This window comes from Pithys albifrons, chromosome 6 (assembly GCF_047495875.1).
Source record: "Pithys albifrons albifrons isolate INPA30051 chromosome 6, PitAlb_v1, whole genome shotgun sequence".
Taxonomy (NCBI): Eukaryota; Metazoa; Chordata; class Aves; order Passeriformes; family Thamnophilidae; genus Pithys; species Pithys albifrons.
The window spans coordinates 35,675,975-35,700,931 of NC_092463.1; the positions used below are offsets into that span (position 1 = coordinate 35,675,975).

The 24,957-nt window shown below is 40.5% G+C and overlaps 1 protein-coding gene across 2 annotated transcripts in view; it reads left to right on the forward strand.

Moving 5' to 3' along the window:
• The window catches only part of SMOC1 (SPARC related modular calcium binding 1), a 130,483-nt gene that overhangs the window by 59,821 nt on the left and 45,705 nt on the right, over positions 1-24,957 (forward strand). For both annotated transcript variants that reach the window (XM_071558196.1, XM_071558197.1), the window contains exons 5-6: positions 416-463; positions 20,161-20,217. In XM_071558196.1, coding sequence (XP_071414297.1) covers positions 416-463; positions 20,161-20,217 — 105 coding nt within the window. The remainder of the gene's footprint in view (positions 1-415; positions 464-20,160; positions 20,218-24,957) is intronic.

Below are 24,957 nucleotides of genomic sequence, written 5' to 3' on the forward strand. Positions count from 1 at the left end.
CCACTTAATCCTTTTCCTTTAGAATACTGTACTTGTATTTCCCTTTGCACTTTCCCCATCAGTTTTTGATTTGTTCTTCCTGACATTTGCAAAAGAAAGAAGTGACTATCATTGATCTTACCCTTGGATTTATTTCAGACTTCTTACTAGCATGCTGCTGCTTTGTTGAGCTCTCTCAAGTCACTAGATTCAGCTACTAAAGATTTCTTGTTTACCTTCATCCCAATTTAACATTGTAATGTGTAAAACTTCCTCATGCTTTCTGCATTGGTTGAAGCCACAGGCTTTCTGAGTCCTAAGTGGAGCTGTTGTTAAGTAAACCAGATGCTTTATAGGTTGAAATATTGACTGTATTAATGTGACATCACATGCTCTGTGCAGTATCTAAATGGATGTATTTTTTTCCCCCCTTTAGGTTCTGTAACTGATAAACCATCAAGCCAGGGCAATTCAGGAAGGAAAGGTGAGTGGAGTCCTGTGCTTCAACAACTTGTTTTGTCATAGCAGCTGCCCAGCCAAGTCCCTGAAGATAGCTAAGAACCTGGCTCCCTAATTAGCTCCATGTGCGAGAGGTATATGTGCTGTTAGACCTCTGCTTCAGGAGGAGCAATAACGTAACTATCTGCTCTACTCCCTGTGGAGTACAAAAGGGTGTACTCTGCTTTGTGCTTGTCAGCTGAGTTGTAGTACAAAATAGCTGAGCTTCCCAAAGGGGTGGCTGGCCCAGGAAAACCTCAGCTCATTCACCTTGAAGTAACATATTGAGCATTTCTCAGTAAAATGCCTAGAGATTAACAAGGCTGTCAATACGACCAGTACATTGGGAGTCAGGAGTGCCAATATCATGGTTGTGGCTTTGTATGCATTGAAAGGTGGGGTTTTTCCAACAGCACATAAAAATCCTCTGGCCAGCTGGAGCAGCACTGGATTAAACCTTAGCTGTGCTTGGAAACCTCACTCTTTTGTGCATTAGGCTCCTGTCTTCAGTCCTTGCCTTTCCTGTGCAAGGCAGTAGGTGGGTCCTTGCTCTTCTCCTGTGAGTATTTGTAGCTCTTCTGTGTCCTCTGGTTTGCACTTGCTGTAATAGTTTCGGGAGGGTTGACCACTGAATTATGTATGTATGTATATCTGTATATGTGTCTGTGCATATATATTTATGCACACACACACATACAGTGAGGAGCAGTGAAATTTGCCTTAAGGCCTTTTTCCCCACCTGATTTTCAAATTTTTTCTCCTGATTCAGAGTGCACTTTTGAGTTTGTTCCCTTACAATAGGAAAACAGTGCTGAATGCATCCTCAATCCTGCTGGTGAGGATGAATGCTATTATTTTTGATAACTGAAGCAGGATTTTTAGTGCTAACTCTCTAAACCAGTTGATGCCATTACTTTATTTTGAGGAACATCTTCTCTGCTGGGAATGTCAATCCTGTCCTGAAGACAGTTAATGGGGATTAGATTGCTATATTCAGAGCAGTGATGCATTTGAGTGTATCTGCTCTCCCATCTATTGCTCGTGTATAGTAGTCCAGGAAAAGATAGGGAAAAGAAAGATGCAAGGAAAACTGCTTAGTTAAGACTGAATTCTGAAGCCTGTTTCCCACTTTACATAAGGATATGTCTCTGTAAACCTGTAATTATGTGTTAATGTATAATTGGCACCTGAACACATTGTTATCATTCTGATAATGCAATAATTCCTAGTCTAGCCTGAAGTACAAGCAAATCAAGTAGCTCTTGAAATCTGCATTATTTTTGAGTGGAGGTGGTTTGTAGGCTTTTCACCTGAGTAGTCCTGGTCTGTTGTTCTAGAATTGGAAGCAGCTGACATTGGAGCAAAAGGGGAAAAATATTTTAACTCATTTTTTCCTCATTAGTCTCTTTATTAACTCAAGATGTTGGGACATGTAAAAAGAGAACTGTATAATGGTATTAATCTAAAATTTGTAATATAAATTGATTCTCCTTAGTGCTGCTTGTGGCATCCTGTTTCAAAGTTATGCTTGGCTGTGTGGCTGCAGAAACATGGTTGCAGTAGCTGTCAAAAGGAAAATGGCCACCATGCGTCAAGCCATAATGTAAACTTGCTGTCCCCTCCAGTTCTGAATCTTCTCACAGGTGTTGGGAGGCCATGCAAAACAAGTCTGGACCTTTTCCATCATGTTAGAAAAGTACTTACGAGCAGTTATGAAACAGGTCTTTTAAAATCAAGACTGCTTTTAGAAGCTGTAATAATTTGGTTTAAAATTTGATGAATTTATCATTACTTTTTCTGCTAGAGATGAATGACTAATCTAAAAACGAATTTGGCTTTCTTGTCAGTGCTTTTCCTTAAGTTCCTTCGATTCAAAATTCCAGTATGAAGTCCTGTTCTAAGGAAGTTGGAACCAAGAACAGCCTGACTTTCTTGAACCAAGGTGGTTACTGCAGGTGTGGCTTCTCTGAAGACTGCTGGCTAGCCAGCATGCACATGTCCATCTGTTCCAGCTGAGTGTTCAGGCCCTTTTCGTAAAGATAACCCTTTGCAAAACTACAAAAAGGGCAGGATGAGGAGGGGTCATCAGCAACTGGGTCAGTGATGACCTTTCTGTTGTGAAGGCACAACTTGGAAGCTTCTGATATCTTTCTGGGCAACTGCCATCTGACTTGCGAGTTTTTGGAATTTTCCTGCTGCAGAATAAACTCCCCTCACCATCCCTATATGAGAGTCTCATAGTCAAAGAGCATTATCTGGCACAGAATAGATACTCTGAAGAGGAAAAGGAATGGCTAAGACTCTCAAAAGTGATTTTTTTGTCCCATTCATACAGGAATGTAAAATATGGAACTAATAAACTTGGTGTGTTGCTGGTGCCTTTAAAGTCTTCAGGGCAAAAATAGTTTTTTGGATAGAGGCTGCTCTGCCTTAGAAATAGTGCCAGTGGATAGGCTTAAGCTGTTGGGTAGTAAGTGAAGATTTTACTAGCATATTAAGTCTCCTTTAGAAGAGGGAAATTAATGTTGGAAGGAGGAAAAGACTGCTAATTGGTAATAAGTCTTTTCTTCAAGTTTTTTTGCCTCTTTTTCATACTGTTTAGCCCTAATTTCTGTGGCTCAATAGGTATGATGAGGTACCAGAAGATGTGAGGTAACATGCAATTCCACTCATAGGCTCTTGCACTCGTGACAAAAAGAAAACAAAATTGCTCTACAGTCATGTGACTTGGCTTGTAGTTTCAGAAGTGGCTCTGGGGAGCTCTCTGCAGAGAACAAGCAAGCATGCTGGCGAGAGGTTTTCTTTTTAAATTCCGTCCTCTGATTATCTGTATTTACATTGCTGCTATTGCTGTATGATGCAATGCCAGTTACTCATACAATTTGCCCTGTAAGGTAGTTTAAATTAAATTGGCATCAAAGTTAAAATTTTAAAATAGGGCATATTGACTTGTTCTCTCTGAGAAGTGCTCTGTTGCTGGAAGGCACAGCAGGCACGGGGAGATGGAGGCCTGTTTGCATGAGGTGGAACAGAAACCCAGGCTCTCCAGAACATGCTTGTTCTATGGACTTTGCAGCTCAGACATTTACCACTGTTCTTCCTATGCTGAATGTGGCCTGCAAGTGAAGAACAAGCTCCCAGGACTTCTGTCAGGAAATACAATTACTCTTTTGTGGGATTATGATATGTAGAACCTGTAGATTTCCGTTGCTGTCTCCTTTTTTTTCCATCTTGTTGCTTGTACAATCCTTTCTCATAAGGAGCTTCTTTCATTAATTTGCTCTAGTTGCTGCTTAGTTTGAAAGGCCTGAAAGACTTGGAAAATGCATGCTGTCCTCTAGAGGTCTGAATCTCCCCAGCCTCTCCCACTAGGATGTTCTTAATGTTTTAAGAAGCAGTGAAAGGCATCCTTGGAGCCAATGTGACTGGATTTCTTCCCTGCCTGAAGAATGCAGAATGTTCTTTTCCAGCCAAAGGGAAGTGGTGCCACCCTTTTGAAACAAAAGAAGCAAACATGAAACAAAGAAAATAAAACTTTATTTTATCTGCAGAGTGCTTGGGCTTTAGCTCAAAGCTACAGATTTAGCATGTTGCAATCATGAGTGGTGTTTTTTAGTCACCAAGGAGGTTTTAAAAAGTAGGCTGCTCAGGAATCAGATAGATGTAAAAAACAGGCTTGCAATTGCTCATCTTGATAAAGTCCTTTGGCCTTCCTTCTGGAAGAGGACATATGTCCAGATGGGGATCTTGGTTTGTTAGTGGTTGTTAACTGTTCTGGACACTATGTGAGAGGTATTGATACCATTTTTATAACAACTGATTGAAGGAGATGGGAAAGGTGGCTTGGGTCTTTAATCTGGGATTTAAAGGTGATGCAACTACAGGGTAAATTTGGGCTGGAGTAACTTTCAGGGTCAGTCAGGAAGAGCCTTGAGTAGTATGAATTGCTTTTTTGTTTTTTAAAGTCTCTTGCAGTGCATAAAGTTCCAGGCCTGTTTTGAGTTATCTGGTTTCTCTGTTACTAGAGCTGGCAATAGCATCTGCAATTCCCTGAACAGGTGGCGAAATGTAGGCTCTGATGGCCTCCCAGAAAGGAAAGCCCAGGTTGAACTTGTTGTACACTTACTGTCTTACATGTAGAAAAGACTCTTGTGTGGAGTTGCAAAAATCTTTCCTTAATATGTTTGAAGCCTACCCTGAGACTAGCTCAGTTGGTTAGAGCATGGTGCTAATAATGCCAAGGTTGCTGGTTCTGTCCCAGGATGGAGTATTTGCCTAAGAGTTGGACTTGATGATCCTTGTGGGTCCCTTCCAGCTCAGAATAATTTGGGATTCAAAACACTGAAGATGAGCAACTTGAAATCCCTGCCAATTCAACATGTAGAATTGCGTTCCTTTTTATGAGTTTTACTGTCAGAAATCAGTTTCAAGACAGGCTTTGTTGGCAGGGAAATTCTAGGCTGCAGCTGTGGGCAAGTTGGCCTGTTCTGTGGCACTCTTCCTGCTGGTTTCCAAGAGTCTTACCTCTAGAAAATGTTAGTGGACTAGTTGTGCAGCCAACTGACTGAGCAATTGGAATCAGTAATGAATCTGGTGGTGTTAAGGAGTCAGATGCAGCTGGCACTGACTCCCCTGCTAGCAGTTGCCAAGGAGGGGAGCACACTGCCTCCACAGTGGTTAGTATGTCTCACAGAAGATAGATATAGAAATGTGACTAAAACCTGAGACTGGGACGTAGGTTTTTACCTTCTCCAGACCTTTCCGGATTCAACTAGGTGCCTATTAAATCTGAAACACACTGTGCTGTTATAGAAACCAAGCTTCAAGTGCCCAATTGTTCCTGCGTCTCTGACCTCATAAATAATGAGAAAATACTCTGATGTCTTCAGCACTTTGTGGAGAATATAGGAAAGACAGAGAAATCTTGTGTGGCCTTCATCAGTAAGATGAAAGAAATACAGGTTCACTGGGGCAGTATGAAGTCAAGTGATGGTTCTAGCTGGTGAACACCATCTTGTGATTAATTTTTTTTTAGAACATTAGCAGGTAGCAAGTCTGCAGTGCTGCTCAAACAATTCTTCTGGATCCCTTATGTTACATACTAATTTTTAAGTAAACACTGTATATTATCTTAGAAATCTGGACAAAGGAGAATTTTCATGCGAGTAGTTTTTTCTGAACTGTTTAACTTTGTCATGTAATATTCCTAGACTAGGGTTGATGTGTTTCTGTTAGGTCTTTTATGGGTAAAACATACATGTGTGCTCAAAATGTGCACAAACAATTTGATGCTTGTGGACTGAGTTGCATGTGTAGTGTATTTATGTGAAAGTCAGACTATGCTATGCATATATAATAAGTCAGCTTCCTGAAAGCAACAGATTTGTGGTGTGTGTTATATGAGCCCTCCAAGTCCTTCAGATGTGCAAGAGCTTGATTTGTTCTACCACACACTGATGGTGACAGTTTCTCATTCTATACAGTTAAAATATAATGGGGTTAGGAAATAATCTATGGGAGAAACATGAATGTGTGCTGTGAAACTGGGATAAAAATTCAGCTGACTGGAGAATTTAGTGGGAGAGATTAGTGCAACAAAAACTGTCCTGTAGCAGCCCAAGTGGGCTGTGAGTAAAAATTTCTGTTGATGGAATTTGTAGCACATGAGATATTGTTTAGCTTATATTTATATTTTCAAGCAAACTTAGCAATGGATTTGAAGTTTGCTTCTCTATTATAAAAATAGTTCTGTAAAAAATACTATTACCCTAATCAGTAGGTTTGCCAGTTCATGAATACTCAGAATTCTCTCTGGTTTCCATTGTTATCTGTACAGTATATAATCTACAAAATTGTTTATTAAATTCCAGTTAGATGTAACTACAGAAAACAAGTCAGTTTCGCAGATGTGGCAGATTGGAGTTTGCCAGTATTACAGATTTTATAAGATAGAGAGAATCCAGCTTTTAACTCAGAATTGTGATCAATTTTTGTGAGAACAGAGGAGTGTCATTTTACAGTGCTGTGTATACTGGATCACTTTTCCGGAGTGGAGCTGTATTCTAAGCAAACAGATTTTTGAAATAAAGTCTAGAAGAAAAATTCAACCTCAAATTTACTGCATAAACAGTAGAACTAAAACCAATCTTTGAGTCCCCACATCACTGACTTGTCTGAAATTCTTTAGTTTTCATTAAGACTTCTTTGTGGGCCTCAGAACATATGTATCAAATTTGAGGCTGAAGAAAGTTTCATAGGCAAGTGTAAACAGAAGGCAAATTCTGTTTTAAAGTATGTTTTGTTTGATACAGTGCGAGAAGTCTGCTTTCATCTATAAACCAACAGTTCCAACTGGTAGCTTAGTCTATATAATATGACTTAATAAAATTGTAGTTTACAAGTGTTATTATAGCAATCTACAGACGACTCATGTCTGTAATGCCTTAAGGACAGCTGTAAAGGTTTTTAAATGGTTAAGTCATAGTACTGAGCAACCTGGAGAGTAGATCTAATAAGTAGACTAACAATTGATTAAGCAGCATCTGTTAAGGTATTGTTAACTGTTCATGTGTTATACGTGGCTTTCTGATGTCTGATCAATTACAGCGTAGAGAGAAGTGGAATAGATTTGGGGTGTGTTAGTTGTTTTTGTTGTTTAGATACTTTATGTGGCCTCAACACCTTTTTTTTTAACAGTTGTTGAAATTATTCTTCCCATGCTCCATAGAATCTAGACATCTGAATGTTAGTGTTGTTTTCTTTCAAATCAGTGTAGTGCACCAGGAAATGTGTTTTGTCGTGGTGCAGGTATTTAGTTGAGGGGCTGGAAGTACTTTCCTTTCAGCCCCTTGGCCCCATCAGCTCTGTCAAAGTTTCTCTGTAAGAGAGGGAAACTGTGAAACTGTGATGGGAAAGCTTGAATGCATGCAGACCATGTGTGCTTGTAAAGAAAGTAGAGGGAAGCTGGAAACGCAACCCTAATGTTTGTTGTTCAAGTTCCTTAGACAGCAGCACCCAGGGGAATTAAAGCTTCTTTAGAACAGATCTATCTGGAATAATAGCTTCCCTCTGTGTGCTCATCTGGGGTTTTGTTATATGTTGACAGCAAGGGAGATGTACTACAAAATGCTTTGATAAAGGCTAAGGATGGGACAATCTTCCCCACAGACTGAATTTCTCTGGGCTGTGTCTTTTATTTCATGTCACCATGCTCAGCTTGGTGCTGTTTCTGATGGGACCTTTAGGTGCTGCAGCAAAACAATTCACGTAAGGACTTGACAAGTTTCATCTTGACTGTTCAGCTGCTCACAGATATACCTTTAAATGATGATGGTTCTAAAATCAGTTGAGTCTGGTTCGTTTTGAACAGTCCATCTGCAGATATCTAGTCATCTGTAACTTGGAGTAATGACCTTCATCTTGAAATATTTTAATGTTGAGAATGTGTTGTCACTTACATCCTGTGTACGTTAGTGAAACGCTTTGTTCTATATGTATATTAACATGCTTCAGAAGGAAATCTGTTCTTTGGAGGTCCTTCCAGCACTACTTAGTTGCCCTGTCTGTCTGTTTCCCTCTGTTGTCTGCTCCTTCCCTCATACAGAAAAACTACTCCTTTCATAATCAAATACAAACCTTCCTTTAGACAAAAGTCAGGTCCTGGGCTGAACTATCTGCGGCAGTATAGTTAGAAAGCAAAGTTGTGCTCACTGACTAAAGCACTGAACCTCTCCTCTTTAATGATGCAGGGGGAGGTGAGAAAGGGGGGGAACCTGTGGAAACAAGCAGTGGAAAAAGCATTTTTCCCCCGATTTTTCTTCATTTGCACACACGCAATATAGACATAGCAGTGAGGTATCCATTCTCTTTGCCTGCAAGGAAATGAAAAGGCGTATTGTAAGCCCAAGACTAGTCTGGTTGTCAGCCAGGAATTAATCCTCTAAAGGAGAAAGGGAGAGGGGCTGGTGAGAGAAGAGGCTGGGAATTAGGAGCTAGGAGGGGGAAAGTACACTTTGAGATATGTTGAATGCACATGGCTAGAGGTGGAAGGGGTCGTGTGCTTCCTCAGGATGCAGGTGCTGGGAGAAAGGAAGGCAGCTTATGTTCTTCTACTCTGGCATGTGTCTGGGAGAGCAGGGTCAAAAATTTAGATTATTTACTTAATCCCTCAGAAAGGCTTTTTTCTCTTCTGTTTTCTTTTTGTGTTTAGCAGACTGCTTTACAGGGGACACGTGTGGTAATTAACACATGCAGCTGTAGGGCTTCAGCCATATGTCTGAATTTCAAATGGCTATTGATCTAGGAAATTTGCTGCCTTCTCCATCCCCCACAAATAGGCCTTGAAGATGTGGGGGAATTTATAGAGTCTTTACCTTGAAGAGACCAGAGCTGGAAGGAGAGGAGTGCAAGGGAATGTGTGATACTGGGGGGAGAGGGAAGAGACTGGTATTCTAATTACACTATTCATGTCCCTTGTGCCAGGTCACTGTATATTTTCAGGTAGCTTTTAAAATGTTCCTAAAGCTAGAGGTGTGGTTATTACTATATGGAGCTTACATAACAATTGTTAATTTTTTTTCCTTGTTCAGCAAAGCAGTCTAGGATCCAGAATCACAGTGTCCTTGTGGCCATTTAAGATGTGCTGCATTTCCACAGATATCTGGGCTTTTACACAGTGTAGAAGTGACAAGGTGGTACTTATTTGTGGACTCTGAGCAGCCTTTTTAGGAGAGGTAGTTGAGGAGAGGGTGTCTAATTGGGTGGGAGGCTGTGCAGAAACAGAATACTTCACATCAAAGCAGAGGCTCCTGAAAAAGGAAGTGATATATTGCAGGTAGAAGAAAACCAGAGAGGCTAAACTGAACAATCATATGGAGTTGTTGCTTTTTCCAGCAGTGATCAGACAGCTGTTGACAGTGCTATAGAACTTCTTGCAAACTTCTCTCCAAGTCTGGGGCAATATCAAGTGCTAAAAATCTCGCTATGAGATATGGTGCCTTAAGCAAAATATTTCTTTGTGTGGGAACTTTTTTGCTCCCTGTTTCAGTTCAAGTGTCACTCAAGGCAGTGAGTCAAACAGAAGATGGTTCAAAATTAGGATGCTGTAGCTTAAAATCCTGCAGTATCTGTAATACTTGTCGTGTTTACAGGGTGAGATAAAAACATAGCCTTCTACCAAGGAAGCTATAAAAAGGTAAGCATCTTTTCCTGTACTTTTCCTCCCTCAATCTATTTTAGACGTTCTCGGTGCTGGCTATTGCTGATTCCTTTATCTTATCATTCACTCTACAGTGTAAGTCATGCTGACACTTTGAAAGTGTTTCTGCTTTGGATTAGAAAAAACCAACCACCCATAAACCCAATAAAATACACCAACAAACATTCCTAATAGTGTACACTCCAACTCTTGCTAAAGGGGGGGCTGTGATTTACCTTCTAATATTCCTACTCTGTTTTAATGTGTTCTGCCCCTTCTTTCCAGTTTCCTTGTGAAGCTTAGTGCCGGGAGTGTCTGGAACAGCCATGTATCCCACTGCCTCTTCTAACTCCTCTCCCTGTTCTCGTTTGTCACTACAGACATTACTGGGACAAGATGGCCTAACATCTCTTCTATTGATTGGCATGATGTTTTCTAAATAATTTGGTTGTAGTCTATATTGATACGCACTAAGATACAGTTTTTGTTACACAGATACAGGGCCTAATTCTTCGTTATTCACTGTGTATTACAGCTGTTTTATTTCCTTTCAATTGTTTCTGTCCTGGACAATAAGGTTATTCCAGTTCTTCCTCTTATACCTTGATCCTTCTCTATAGAGAAAAAGGGAAGTATTGACTGTACAACTATATGGGTTGTATTTACCATAGCAAAGCTTTTTCTATGCAATAAGTGAAAGTATCTGCTGGTCAAAATGAGTCTCCAAGACTTGGTTTTGAAATTGAGTGCCACTTCTACATCTAGCTGCAATTGCCAGTTTGTAAATGTCACCATTCTTCACCAAGTGTTAGGTAGTCATGATTTCTGGCAACAGGTAGTTTTTGGTGCTGTGTGTTATGGCCAGTCCAAAAAAAACATCTAGTCCCCCTGATTATTTTAGCTGTGTCTGCATTTCTCCTTGGGCATGTGTATCAGTAAAGGGATGATACTGACTTTTGAAGTACAGTTTAAGTCCACAGCTGAATGAAAAATATTCTTTACTCCCACCAGGAGCCTCTTTCTGCAGACTGTATGTGTTCTTTAGGTTTGCAGGCATTCCAGTAGTCTTCCCATGTGTTGTCATAGCTGATCTTTTCATGCCACTGAAATTGTTGCTGGTACATAAGGAGGAGAGCCATGCTCCATGGTGGTCGCAGATTCATTTCTTTAGCCATGCAGAACATTGCTAGCAGCTGTGAAACATCAGTCTGCTATGACAGGCAGGCTGTGATCCTGTCTGAAAACTTACCAGATGACCCAAGCAGAGTCTGGAAGCCTCACGAATGAAACTGCTGCAGGGAGTGTTGGGGGAGGGTGAGAATAGCAAGTCTCTGAAAATGGGGGGAGGACATGGGGGAACAATGTCTCCACAGCTTGACAGTGATTCTATGTTGATCAAAAGTAAAGATTTTTGTGCAATTCTAGACTAGAAATGGTTTCAAAGTAACTTGACCTTTATATTACCTTCTTCACCTTTTTAACGGATAAGGTTCAAATCTGGCCTTGTGCATTTTATTTTTCCTATTGCTTTCAAATCTTTGAAGATATCTGTTTTGCCTTTTGGGAAGGAATTTGTCTGTGAAGTCTGCTAACTGTAAAACTGCATAAGGTAAACCTATGCACAGTTGTAGGTCTTCTCCATTCAGGCTTCTCTGAATTTGACTTCAGAAATGCTCTATTAAACAAACTAAAATCTGGTAATATGCTTCTCTGACCCATATCTTATGTATAAATTGCTTTGATAGAGGACATCATCTCTGTGTTGGACTTCAGCTCAAAAATGAACTGAGAATTCTAGTTCCAAACAACAGGACTGTGTTCCTTGTTCTGAATTACATCTGTATTCAGGGTAGTTGAGAGATACTGCTGCTTCTTGTCCAAAACTCCAAGCCTGCAAAATTGGTTAAGACTGAGGTTTACTGTTTACAATTGGGAGAGAAACTGGCTGCAAACCAAGAAATCTTATTTTTCACACGTTTGGAAGTTTTGAATCCCTCATTTATTACTCACTAGAACAAAAGAGATCACACAAACTTGTGGCTCCCTGCTGTCCTCTTAAATTAATTGATTGTACTATAGTTGGGATCTTTGCTTGAAAAAGTGGGGAGAAAAGGGTATATCTGTCCCAAGTTTGAATTAGGTGAGTGCTCTAAAATAACGGCTTTAATAAATTTAAGGTACTGTGTCTTCTGTTTGGAAGCATGTCCATATAGATGAGGAAAAAAAGTTATTCAGAATGCTACATTTCTGTGAGTGTATTAAAATAACTTTTCACAAGTAGTGAAGCAAATTTACATCACCAGAAGCTTCACAAACAGCTCAGCTTGATTCCTGAGATTTTTGGGTGCTGCTTTTTCATATAATATATATGTCTCTGCTTTGACACCAAAATCCCTAAGAATGTTACCATCCAAGTGGTAAACTGTACTGGCTCAGTTTTCAACTGCCTTGTCTTCCATGCAGCAGTACTTAGAAGATCTTTTTTCTCCCCAGAAAAGTTTGCATAACTTATAGAAGTGAGTCAGGTATTTTAAATGCTAATTACCATAGGGCTTGGTTCAACCTGCAGAGTTCAAATCTGAATCTGGATCTGAACTTTCCCAGAGGCAAGGGGTGTGTTTGGATATTGTGTTAGTGTGACCTATTATAGTGCAAGCTCTGTGGACTGGGATTCTGTATCTTACCAAATGAGAGACATTCAGAGCCACTTTTAAATGATATATAATTGAAATAATATAAAACCAGAAGTCAGGTTGAGGAAAGTGTCTGCAGCATTATGTCTGAAGGGTAATACCTTGCTATGTCTTTATTTTTCAAAAGAAGCTGTTTAAAAGCTGCAAAGAATTAGAGGTTAGAGGGCAGGTTTGTTTTGGCTAATTACTGAAGTACTTTGAGAACTTATGCAGCAAGTAAGGGCTTTGGATTTTAGAGAGATTCTATCTGAATCTTGAGATTTAAGAGCCTTAAAGCCACTGAATCCCAGAGACTAGAGCGTTATATTAATAGAGTGCTGCTCCAGACCCCTTTTGACACATTTGCTTTTGAAGGACCAGGCCCAAGGAAGAGGGAGCTCTTTGTTTGTGGGCAGAATAAACTCATTGTACACCCAGACAATTAACTCTTCAATCGACTCGCCAGCCTCTATAAAGTGCTCCACTCCCCTCTCTACCTCCAGTTCTATTCAGACACTTAAGCACACCAATGTTTTGTGTTTATTATTCTGAAAAAAATCCTTCACAAGAATAGTCAGAGCAGATCAACATTGTCCTCCCAACAGCATTTATCTCTGCCTGGCAGTGAATGTGTCAATCAGGAATCAAAAAGCCAAAGAGAGGAGGCTTTGAATTGTGTCACAGGGGTCAGACTTACTTCCAGCTGTCTGTGCATGGGATAGGCTTCCTTGGAGGGCGAAGAATTGTGCTGCCAAACAAACACACTGACTACATTGGACCACAAAGTCCTTGAGGCTTGAGTGACTTTTTTCATGTTGATGCACCTGCAAGGGAGATGTGAGAAGGAAGTAGGGGGAACTAATGCCTTCCAGAAGGCACAAGAGAAGGCTCCTTATCCTATTTGGAATGCAGTGCTGAAGTAAAGGCTGCCTGCATCCATATGGCATACAGAATAGTTGATGTAAGAAGAGAAGAATTACTGCAGTGACAGCACAAGTCAACCTTTGCAGTTAAGTGATCATTAAGCCATACAGAGGCCTTGCATGTTTAGTACTTAAGCATATTTTCACCTTTTAAAGCAAAACTTTACTGTATTTTGGTCTGTGTCCAAGTGTTTGGGGGTGGTTATACCCAAAGGCAGCACATGGTTGTTGTTTCTTAAAATGAAGGCAATAAAGAGTGAGAACTTGCTTTTGCTGATTTAGTTTAAAAAGTTGGGTGTTTTTTCTTAACAACTGTGGAATCTCTGTGCATAGAAGTGGTCAGTCTCGATGCTCTTAAAGGTCTTTTTCAACCTAAATAGTTCTATGGAAAGGAGTGTGAAAACTTGGCAGAGAAGTATCTCTGCACTGGTGTGTTTCCATTTCAGCTGCTTGGCAAGAAATTATCTTGATCGGCTGGATTGTAAGAATTTCATAATTTTTTTTTGCATGAATGCTACCTTTCTACACTTATATTAGCAATATATGTCTCTACATAAAAGTTGCATAGACTATTAAATTAATTGTGACTTGCTGAAATTGTTTTATTTGATGTAGAGAAGGAGCATGATTAAGGCAACAACTTGCTTTTCCCCTACAGTACTGGAAGGAACATGTATTTTTGTGTGAGACCCAATGTAGTGCATACAGAAGTTTTGTTGTCTTTTTTTCATACTTAAACAACACACTCAGACCTGGGGTTATTACATAGGTATGTCAAAATTGTAAAATTGCATCTTCAAGATTCAGAAACTTCACAGATAGACAGGGAGCCTGGTAGACTTGACAGGTCTTTGCTCATCTGACGAGTTCCTAAAAGCCACAGAAATGAGTATGTATGACTTAAATTCTTTGGGAGTCCAGAAGCCTAGGAAAGCTCTTCTCCCTTTTTGTTGGCTGAAGGTGGACTTTGCTGCATTGAGCAGCATATCCTTAGAACTTGCTCACTGACCTGGCTCTCTGTGCTCTAAGGTGCCTATTTAGCTTCAGCTATGCTCTCTAATGGCTCAGCCAAAACCAGATGGTGATAAGTGAAGGAACAACTTGAGACTGGAAAAAGGCTGCCTCCTCCCAGAGCAGAGATATGCACTTAAAATTGTCATCTGCTTATTCTATCCGAGTGGCACAAGTCTGGGTACTATTGTCATATAAGCCGTGGAGTTAAAAACAAAAAAGACTAGATTTGGTATAAAATGGATGGTCATGCTCTTCAAAATGGAAGAAATGTTTACAGACTGTCTCATAGACTCCACTGAAAACACAAAATTAACTTTTCATATCACATTTCCAACCCAGGAAAATTTATCAACTGCAGAAGTAATCTATATACTTGCATCATCACATTAACAGGCCAAGACCTATATGCTTTGTAAGCAAACTCAGCCTTCTGTACATCACCTTTGTCTCCTAACTTTTCTCCTTTCTTCAGCTTCCACTAGGTGTCTTGAGGTAAGAGTCCTGATTCACAGCAGCAGGCAGTTCACATTTTTCCATAGTAATTAATGCTTTTTTATGTTGGGGAGTTTATGGTTCTCGTGATGTAACTGGAGTTGCTCATGGCCTTCGTGCTTGTCATTCAGAGTAAAAAGATCACTTTAACAGTTGTCTTTTTTGTGTGAACTGAATCTCCTTGTCACTCAACCTCAGTGTACGCTGCAGTCATTCCAGATGCAGATCCTTGCCAGGTGTGCTGCAAGGATAAAGCTCAGGGAGGGGAATCCTGGTGAGAGCATAGCGCTCTTGTCCAGCACTGGCAATAGATCAGGGCATGCAAGTAATTGTCCCTGTTTTGAGTTATTGCCAGGACAATGCAATAAAAACTGTTCTGGTTTATGATCTTCTGACAGTAGTAGTGTAAGTGGGCTTCTGGTTTATAGCCATGGTATCTTAAAGTGAAAATGGCTTAGGGAGTCTCATTTCAACCTGACTGTTTTACTGTTATCCTGTGGCAAGATAAAAATACCATTTTAAAGATGACAGCAATTGAGCCAGAAAAATCTGTTTGACTTTTGCAAGTGCACCCTAGGAAAAGGAGACTTACTGGAGAGGAGTTTTATAGCTTTAAAATGTTGTCCCATGAAGAGGTAGTCTGTTGAGTGATACTGTCTGTATTCAGTGGTCTTGGAAGAAGAAAGTGGGCCTTCATGCTGGGTTTGTAAAACTTGGAAGAAAAGTATACCAGTGAACTCTGCATCAAGGCTCTGATCTGGAAGTATTGCTACCCACAGGGATTAGGAAGTAACACTTGACATCTTTGATCTCTGTTCGTGACCTGCTGTGTATAAGGAACTGTTGCAGTTACATCCCTCTTGAAAGTATGGAATGTAATAGCTTTAAAAAAAAAAAAGAATAGATTGTACTCGGTGAATAGATTGTACTCAGTGAACATACTTCATTACCTTTGTACCTGAAGTATCTTACATAGTATCACAGGAGACCCTGGGTCTCTGAAATAGCTTGTTTTTTCTGTTCTATGTTGAAATATTTATTTAAAGAATACAAAATGCTAGTCGAAAACTTACAGCTGTGTGAAGTAGAATTTATTCCTTGTTTATGAGGAGCAAACAGGCCAGTGGAACAAATGTTCAATGTGATGAAGGGAGTATTGAGCAAGAGGAAGAATCCAGTAAGAGTAGACAAGTATTAGAGTGGTTTTTCTGCTGAGAGGGAACAGCAGTGAAACATTTTGCCATGAGCTAGTTTGAAATGCTGACACCTACTGAGAATTCTCCAGCTTAAGAAAAAGGTTTGGTAGTTTCAGAGTAAGAAGCTGGCACCCAGGAATTAATCATGATGTTTTTAATGAAGTGCAATTTTTGTCTTTTATATGACTATTTCATGACCTTTAAAAAATTATCAGAAATATCCTCGGCTTTTGATTTTTGAAAAATGGTGACTGTAATTACAGGGCTCTTGTCTATTGCATTTTTTCTTGTTATGTGTGATGAAAGAACTGTACTTGCTTAAACAACAGGAGAGTAATTATACTTCCTTCTTATTTGCAAAACCCTTAATACTGTACTGGGTGCTGCTACAATGTGGACTTGGTGACTATTTGGCCTTAGTAACCCAGTAAGGAAGTGATTGTGTAATTCACTGAGCCATTTTACTGAGATAATCTTAAACAGTAGCTTTGAACTGAAGGATTTATTTAATACTCTCCAGTAGCTTAATGGCTAACTCCATACAAAAGCTGCTGCAAAATTCTCTTTCTTTAAGAAGAACATATTTCACAAATTGTAGTTGCTACTGTGTTCTTCACACTTAATGAACCCTCGTGAACCTGAAATGTCCTTCGTTCTGCCTAAGTTCACATAATGGTTTGGACAAAGTGCTGTGGCTCAGATCCATTTCTAATTTTCCCCCATTGTTGGCTTCTGGGTTGCTGCTTTAAATCTGAAAAGCAATTCTGTAATTACTTGGTGCAGAAGCATTCATGGAAACAATAAGAAGAAACTTCATATCCTACTGACCACTTTTTTATGCCAGGTCTCTTCCAGTTTTGTATAACTTGAGAACGATTCACCTTTACAGTTGTTCATGAGTGCCTTCAGCAGTTTTGGGTTGGTTTCTCAATCTGTAAAACCAATCATGCTAATTACATACTGTTCACTGCTTTATTACAGTATAAAGTGTCCTTCTGAATAATTAACAAGTCATAGCTGTGGCTTCTGGAGTCCTACAGAAGCAGAGCAGCCTATTCTAATAAAAAGTGAAGATCAGCTATTTACTGGTTTCCAAAGATTCTTTAAAGGTCAGAATCTTCCTCATAATTTAAACAATATTCAGGAATTTTTTCCAAGTCAGTTGCTCAAACTTTAAGGAAAAAAAGTATATATTGCTTATCAGTGTAACTGGCAATGCCCAATAACAAGAAAGCTCAGAACAAGAGTTAACTGGGGAATGGTAAGTATTTTTTCTTCTATTTTTTTGTTATGTTTGCAGTTAAGCATAAAACTAAATACAGTAATGTAGAGAGAAAATGACAACAGGGTGTCTCTTGCTCTTTTTTGTCAACCTTCTTTACCCTTCAGTGTATCTCTGAGGCTGAAATGGAATGATCAGCATGTTTTTGCTTTCTGTGAATTAGATTATTTTATGTGGAAATGCATAAAATTAAGAGGCTGTGGAAAAGGTGTTCAGGCTTTTACTCACTTTATAATACTGCAAATAAAGCTATGGGTGGAAAAAGTCTACAAATGAGACTGTGGTGGATTCACCTTGGCTGAATGCCAGGTGCCCACCCAGCCACTCTATCACTCCCCTTCCCAGCTGGACAGGGGAGAGAGTAAGGTGGAAGAAAAAAACAATACAAATAGTGGGTTGCCATAAGGCCGTTTAAATTTATGCCAAAGAAAAGCAAAAGCAGTGTGCACAGGCCCAAAGCAGGAGCTAGCAGTTAATCTCTACTTCCCATAAGCAGCAATGGTCAGCCACTCTGGTTGTCAGCAGGCAGGTATCAGAAACAATGAATGCTTCCATTCCTGCTCCTTGCCTCAGCTTTTATCTCTGGGTTGATGTCATATGGTATGGAATATCACCTTGGTCAGTGTGGGTCAGCTGGCCCACTTGTGTCCCCTCCCAGGATCCTGCCCTCCACTGAAGAATGAATGGTACAGTGGTGTGCTCAGCAGGAGCCAAAGCACAGGCATGTTGTCAACACTCCTCTAACTACCAATGCAGGGCACAGCACTGTGTCTACTGTGTGTTACTGTGGGGAAATAAATTCCAGCTCACCCAGACCCACCACACCATCTCCGCCTTTCCTTTCCCCTTCCCAATGTTCTCTTACTTTTGTAAATGGAACCAATATAAGGGAAGGCTAAGGGCAGTTATTGCTACCTCTGTCCCATGTACCTTCCTCCAAATATTGTTTGCCCTGTGCATCTGTTGGCCATGGAGATGGAGGCAAGGCATGACTACTCTGCCATGGACTCCTCCCTCCAACAGATTTTCACTATTTAACTTTACATTTTAGGTTACTGCCCTCTTTCATGCCTAGTGTCATTTTTGCCAATAACACTATCAAAGCATAGTTGCTAGAAATGGCATGTTTTAAGTCCCTATATTTCAAAATTAAAAAAATGCCAACAATCCCAGGTGAGGTAGATTGACCCTGGTGGATGCCAGGCACCCATGAAAGCTGCTCTATCACTCCCCTCTGCAACTGGAGAGGGGAGAAAATATAACAAAGGGTTCATGAGTTAAGGACCGGAAGAGATCACTTCAGTGTGAGTCCCTCCCACGGGCAACAGTTCTCCATGAACTGCTGCAATGTGGATCGCTCTTCCACAGGGTACAGTCCTTCTGGCACAGGCTGCTCCAGCATGGGCTCCTTTCTCAGTGGGTCAGCAGGTCCCTGCCAGGGCCCTGCTCCAGCACTGGCCTCCCACAGGGTCACAGCCTCCTTTGGGCACACACCCACTCTGGTGTGGGCTCCTCCATAGGCTGCAGGTGGATCTCTGCATCCCTGTGATCCTCCATGGGCTGCAGAGGCACAGCTGCTTCACCATGGTCTGCACTACAGACTGCAGGGAAATCTCAGTTCTCCTTCTTCCCTGTGAAGAGAAAAGTGAGGAGTTGTTTCTCTCACATAGTCTCACGCTGCTCTTCTCTGGCCACAATTACATCTACACAATTAGTTTTTTTTTCCTTCTTAAATATGTTACCACAAAGACATTACCACCATTTCTGATTGACTTGGCTTTGACCAGTGGCAGGTCCATATTGGAGCTGGCTGCCATTGGCTCTGCTGGGCATGGAGGAAGCTTGTAGCAGCTTCTCACAGAAGTCACCCCTGTAGCTCCCTACCACTACCAAAAGCTGGCCACACAAACTCAGTACACTAGACTATTCTTATCTTTAGTTTAAATCCCAACAACATTCTATTTTCTAATCTTCCATTGTAGTAAGAGACTTTGCTCTGTAGTGTTTTCCAGCTAAGCTTCCTCACAGGCAAAACTTTTGCCACACCAAAAGCTATGCCCATAGTCTAGTGCTGTGTAAAGATGCTCCAAGCTGAGATTTGAAATCTGAGTCCCTCTGAGCACTGATGAAATTAGACTCAGCCTGAATTTAGGCTGGACCTGTAGATATGATGGGTAAGTGTACTAAGCCAAAGAGATTGTAAATGGAGCACTTTTCCCTGTGGTCCGTCCCTAAATATCAAGATTTATGTTTCCCGTGGAACATTTTTTTGTTGAAGCTTTTAATTATGAAAGAATTGTGGTCAGAAGACATGGAACACTCTTGCACGTGAGAAACCTAATGTAAGAGAACTTATTTTTCCACAATTTTGCAACTAGAAGACGTTGCCAATGCATTGCAATTAGAGAACACCTTGATGCGCTCGTTGTAAGAAAAAAGATTTGCTATTGACCATCCCTTTCTAACAGCTCTGCAGTGAATGACGGTGCCAGGTTCTGCACAGGTAAGTTTCAGAGGAAGTGTTTTTCTTTTGAACAAAAGGAATGAGGAGAAAGACACAATGGGACAGCAATCTCCAGACCTCTGCTGTTTCAGGAAATGGCCTGTTTGAAACTAAACTGACCAGAAACTAAAAAATTGATTGCCTGATTGATGCAACAAGGGGAGGCTACATGGTTTATGGAGGGAGGGGAAAGGCTTTTTAAGTCTAAGAATAGTGTTTGATGCATGTTTTATGTAAAATGTTATTGCTGCTAGCATAAAATGATTTCGTTCTGTCTGTCTTCTTTCTCTTCTGGACTTGGCCGGGCCATGTACAAATCCCAATCATTCAACTGTACTGGAGAGTAGATATTATTTACCTCAATAATGGTAGTTTCTTTTCGGTTCTTTTTAACCCTCAATTCAGATGATGGTTCGAAGCCAACGCCTACCATGGAAACCCAGCCTATTTTCGATGGAGAAGGTAAGAACATCCTTTAAAATAACAACAAAAAGAATGCTGCTTCCCTCTCCCTTTTCTCTAGGATTTATGGCTTAAATACTTTCTTTATCCTGCAAGCAGAAAAGCCAGTGAATCTCATAAGTTATCCAAATTTCACAGTGCCCTTGGGACTTCAGGCATTTTCCCTAATCCCTTTACATCCTCCCTGCTCTTCTGGAATCCAACAATAACACCAGTTGACTATATCCTTGGTATTATCTTCGAGGAAAAAGTGTCAGGGCAAATAAAGAAAGGTGCATCAAGTCAGAAATGGCAATTTCCTTTAGACTGTCCTTACCCCTTCACTATCTCCACCCTCATGATACTAATGCTGGGAGTTTCATAACCTCTGCAATGTGTTACAGCTTCACAAAAGGAAGGGTAATGCTAAACCGCAGTTTGTGAATGTTGACTTGGAAGAAAATTGCTGGGAGGTTTCTTTATTTAGCAATTGCTTTCATTGACGCACACACCATTTAAGCAAATGAAGTCATTGTCCTGGGCCCGCTTAGTTCATGGCCCACCCAGGCAGTTTCCTTCTCAAATGGGCAATCTTACAATTCTATTATTTTGGTAGAGGGAATTTTGGACTGTGGTCCACTGGAAGCCTTTAACCAAAGATAAAATGGCTGTCATCACAGAGAGTTCAAGCTTTTTACACATGCAAACATAAATACCAGTGGGGGGATAGTGGTCCTTTGGTAATGAATGGGCCTAGTAGCAGCTGCTTAGATCTTTCATGTTGCTTAGAAGTAGGGCATGTTTTCTACAGGTTTTAAACCCACCACCCTCCCAGTAAAGCTGTGGGCTGGAGTACAAACCACTTGGTGACCCAGCTGATGCTGAGGGCCATAAGGCAGTGAGGGAAAGCCTATGCATTTCACGGTGGACTGGTGTATTTCACGTGTTTTTTTTTAAACTGAGTCAAAGGCAGAAATAGAGACTGCTGAGCAAAAATAGGTGATACTGTACTGTTGATACTTCATGCCTTCTTGTAAAAATAAGTGAGAGAGTGGGGATTTATTGTTGCTAAAATAAGCTTATTTAATGGCAAGATGCTGTAGTCCTATCGCATCCATTTATTGATTGTAGATATGTAAGAATCTTCTTGTGAGCTTTAAGAATCAGCAAAGCCCTCAGAGCAAAAAGCATTCTCAAATAAACAGAGTAGACTGAAGCCACGCTGTCTCTTGTTTATATCAAAAGAAAGTTCCTCCTGGCAGCAAGCTGATACTGTATTAAATTACTGTTTGTAATCACAAACTTCTGACCTTTTAAGTCTTCCCCTGAGAGAGTGCTCATAGATATTCAATGAAAAGAATGCACTAGTAGAATCCAGGAATGAGATGATGTGATTAATGCAGCTTGTTCAGAAGCTCCTTCTAGGAGAGGTTCAACATTTTGGTCATTCAAATAGGACTGGGCAAAGTTCTTGAAGTGGTACAGTGAACAGACCTTTTCTGGCCCTTCTGGTGTCAGGCAGAATCTGAAAAAAAGTGTTGTCCTATCTTCTATGAAAAACATTTTCAGTCAAAACCCTTCATGTTGATTTGTAGGTGAACTCAAGTCTGATAAATGGGCTTGGACTGTATGAAAGATTGCCTCTCACAAATGTTGCAATATATTATGCAAGACCGTATCTCCTACACTTGGAGAGAGAATGACTAATGCAGTGGCTTCCTGTTGTATTAGAAGTGTCCCTTATGACTAGAGAGAAGAGACTGACAGGCAGGTTAATGAATAACCTCTTAGATTTGTCACTTTATATTTTTGTCATCTCTATTAGTAAAATAAGTCTAACTAGATTTCAGTGCTGTAGCAATAAGCACAAGAAAACCCATTCTGTGTGTGACCAAGGGTTTGTATAATCCACTGCCTTGGAGCATGCTGTCTCCAACAGTTTGAAGTGGGTGCACCAGAAAGAGTAAGAACCATTTGACTTCAAGGTGACCTAATAGCAGCCTTCCAATATCTTCAGGGAAGTTTATCAAGAAGATGAAGCCAGGCTGTTATAATAATGGATGATGAGAGACAACAGTCATAAATTGAGACAAAATGGTTGGACTAAATATAAGGAAAAACTTTGTCCCTGCGAGGACAATAAGGTAGTGGAACAGATTACCCTGAGAAGTGGTATTCTGTGCTTCCTTTCTGAACCAGATGGATAAGGCACAAGGGAAGGTTGGCTCTCCTGTTCTGGTAGACAGGAGGACCAACTGTGTCCTGGGGGGCATCAGGCACAGCATTGCCAGACAGTCATGGGAGGGGATTGTCCCACTCTGCTCTGCAGTGGTGCGGCCTCACCTTGAACGCTGTGTGCAGTTTTGGGTGCCACAATATAAGGAAGATATAAAGATACTAGAAAGCATTCAAAGGAGGGCTACAGAGATGGTGAAGGGCCTTGAGGGGAAGCCGTATGAGGAATGGCTGACGTCACTTGGTGTGTTTAACTTGGAGAAGAGGAGACTCGGGAGACCTCAGTGCAGTCTGCAACTTCCTTGTGAGTGGAAGAGGAGGGGCAGGCACTGATCTTTTGGTGACCAGTGATGGGACCAGAGCAAACAACATGAAGCTGTGTCAAGGCAGGTTTTGAGCTGGCTATTGGGAAAAGCTGCTTCACCCAGAGCGTGGTAGAGGGTGGTTGGGCACTATGCAGGCTCCCCAGGGAAGCGGTCACACCACCAGCATGCCAGAGTTCAGGCATTTGAACAATGCTCTCAGGCACATGGTGTGTGGGGCCAGGAGCTGGGCTTCTTGTGGATGCTTTCCAGCTCAGGTATTTTATGATTCTAAATTCCTGAGCAACCTGGTCTGTTCTATCTGACCCTATCTGGATCGGAAGGTTGGACTAGACACACGGGGTGTCATCCTGAACAAACCATTGATTCTGTCTGAGCAAACATGTTGCAATACTTCACTAGAATACTCTCCCAATGTCTTGGGCAGGTCCTCCTGAGAGATGGCTTCTACTTTGTGTCTGACACAATGGCAGATGACTGAAAAGGGCAGAAAAGTTACCTATTCACCTTTCAGGTCTGGAATCTTCACAGATGTTCAAAGGAGCTGAAGTCCAGATCCCATTGCATTTCATTGGATTTGAGAACTGATGGGTTCCTGTAAGCCTGTGTATTCAAAGTGAGGCAGCCAGGGTGGAGCTGATAGCAACATGAATGGACAATAAAAATGTGGAATTTTTTTTGGTATTTTGCCTTTAGTTGCCCACCTTCAATACACAAGGGGCTGACTTTTTTCAAAGGGCATTAAATGCACTTTGCTTCCTCTGAAATGTGTGATACCTCTTGGACCTCAACGTCCCCAAGATGAAGGTTCACCTTTCTCATCTTTTCACCTACATTAAAGGATAATGAAAATCCATATTTCAGGCCTACGTCCTCTCACACTCCATACTATCCTTCCTAAGGGCATAAGAGAACAGTGCCAGAGATAATCTAAATCAGATAACTTAAACACTCCCATCCACGGTTTAAATCATAAAGCAGCCATCTCTAAAAATTATTTCATATAATTGCAATGCAGATCTTAGAGATGTTTATAGTGAATCATTTCTTAGGACAAGATTCTGCTCTGTTGAAGAGTGTTTTATTAATGTCCTTGGTATAGTTTGAAAAAAATTATATTACCTCCTGCACTTCTAGGCTCTGTTTATTTTGCTTTCCCTGTCTATTTAGTTTCAATATGCAAGGTGTAGTAATTTCCTAGAGATATCTTCTTTAAACATATTTTCTTTTTTTTAAACTTCACCTCTTAATTCATGGGAATCTACTCTGTCCACATGCTTGTTCTTCAGAGGAGCCTATGTTGCTTGTCTGTATTCCAAAAAAATGTCCAGGTTAACTGGATTGAAAATACATTTTTATGGTAGATTCCAAATCACTAATTTCTTTTTCTTTTTCTTTCTCCTTTTTTTTTCCTGAATTCCTTTTTGTGCACCTTTCAACCTCACTGAAAGATGTGCACCATTGTGTTTTTAAAGGCCTTCATTCATTCTTCAGCATCTACTGACTTTGCTTGTCCCTCCTTTTTCAGCTATAGACATACCAGTCCAGATTTAGGAGTTTTGGCCCTTTCTTGGGAGAACTGCTACAAATTAAACATTGGGTAAGAGCGAGGAAGAGGGAGAAGCACAAAAATATAAACAGTCTGTAAATCAAAGTATGTAGGTATATATGTATGTATAGAAGCATATCATGTTTGAATATTGATTAAAATAGTGCAGTGAAACCTGCAGATAAGGCAATTTTTTATATTCCAGCAATAGTATATGCTTGCTTGACAGTGTTCTGCACGTATTTCCTTATGAAAATAAAAAAATGGCTGAACACAGTTAATATAATGCATGCAATCAATGTAGCTGAAAATATCTAGGAAGGAGAAATTACCTTTTTTTTCATATTCTTCTAATGTATAATCAGTTTCTCTTGCAATCAGCCAACTTCTCCCTTTGCTGGACAGATCCATGTACATATCAACAAGGGAGACGGAAAACCTTTGTGTAAAGTTTTTAGAGGAACTATTTAAGGTGTGTTGTTCTGGAAACTGAAATTTTTTTCAAAAAATACCAATTCTGAAAATGTCACTTGAGGTGCTTCAGCCCATGGTATCAAAGTAGTGCTTTCCTCAGTTTAATCAAGTGCTGAGGTTGTGTCATTTCTGTGGATTAGGGCAGGTTCTGATGTGTTTTGAAGTTGATTATAACACCTC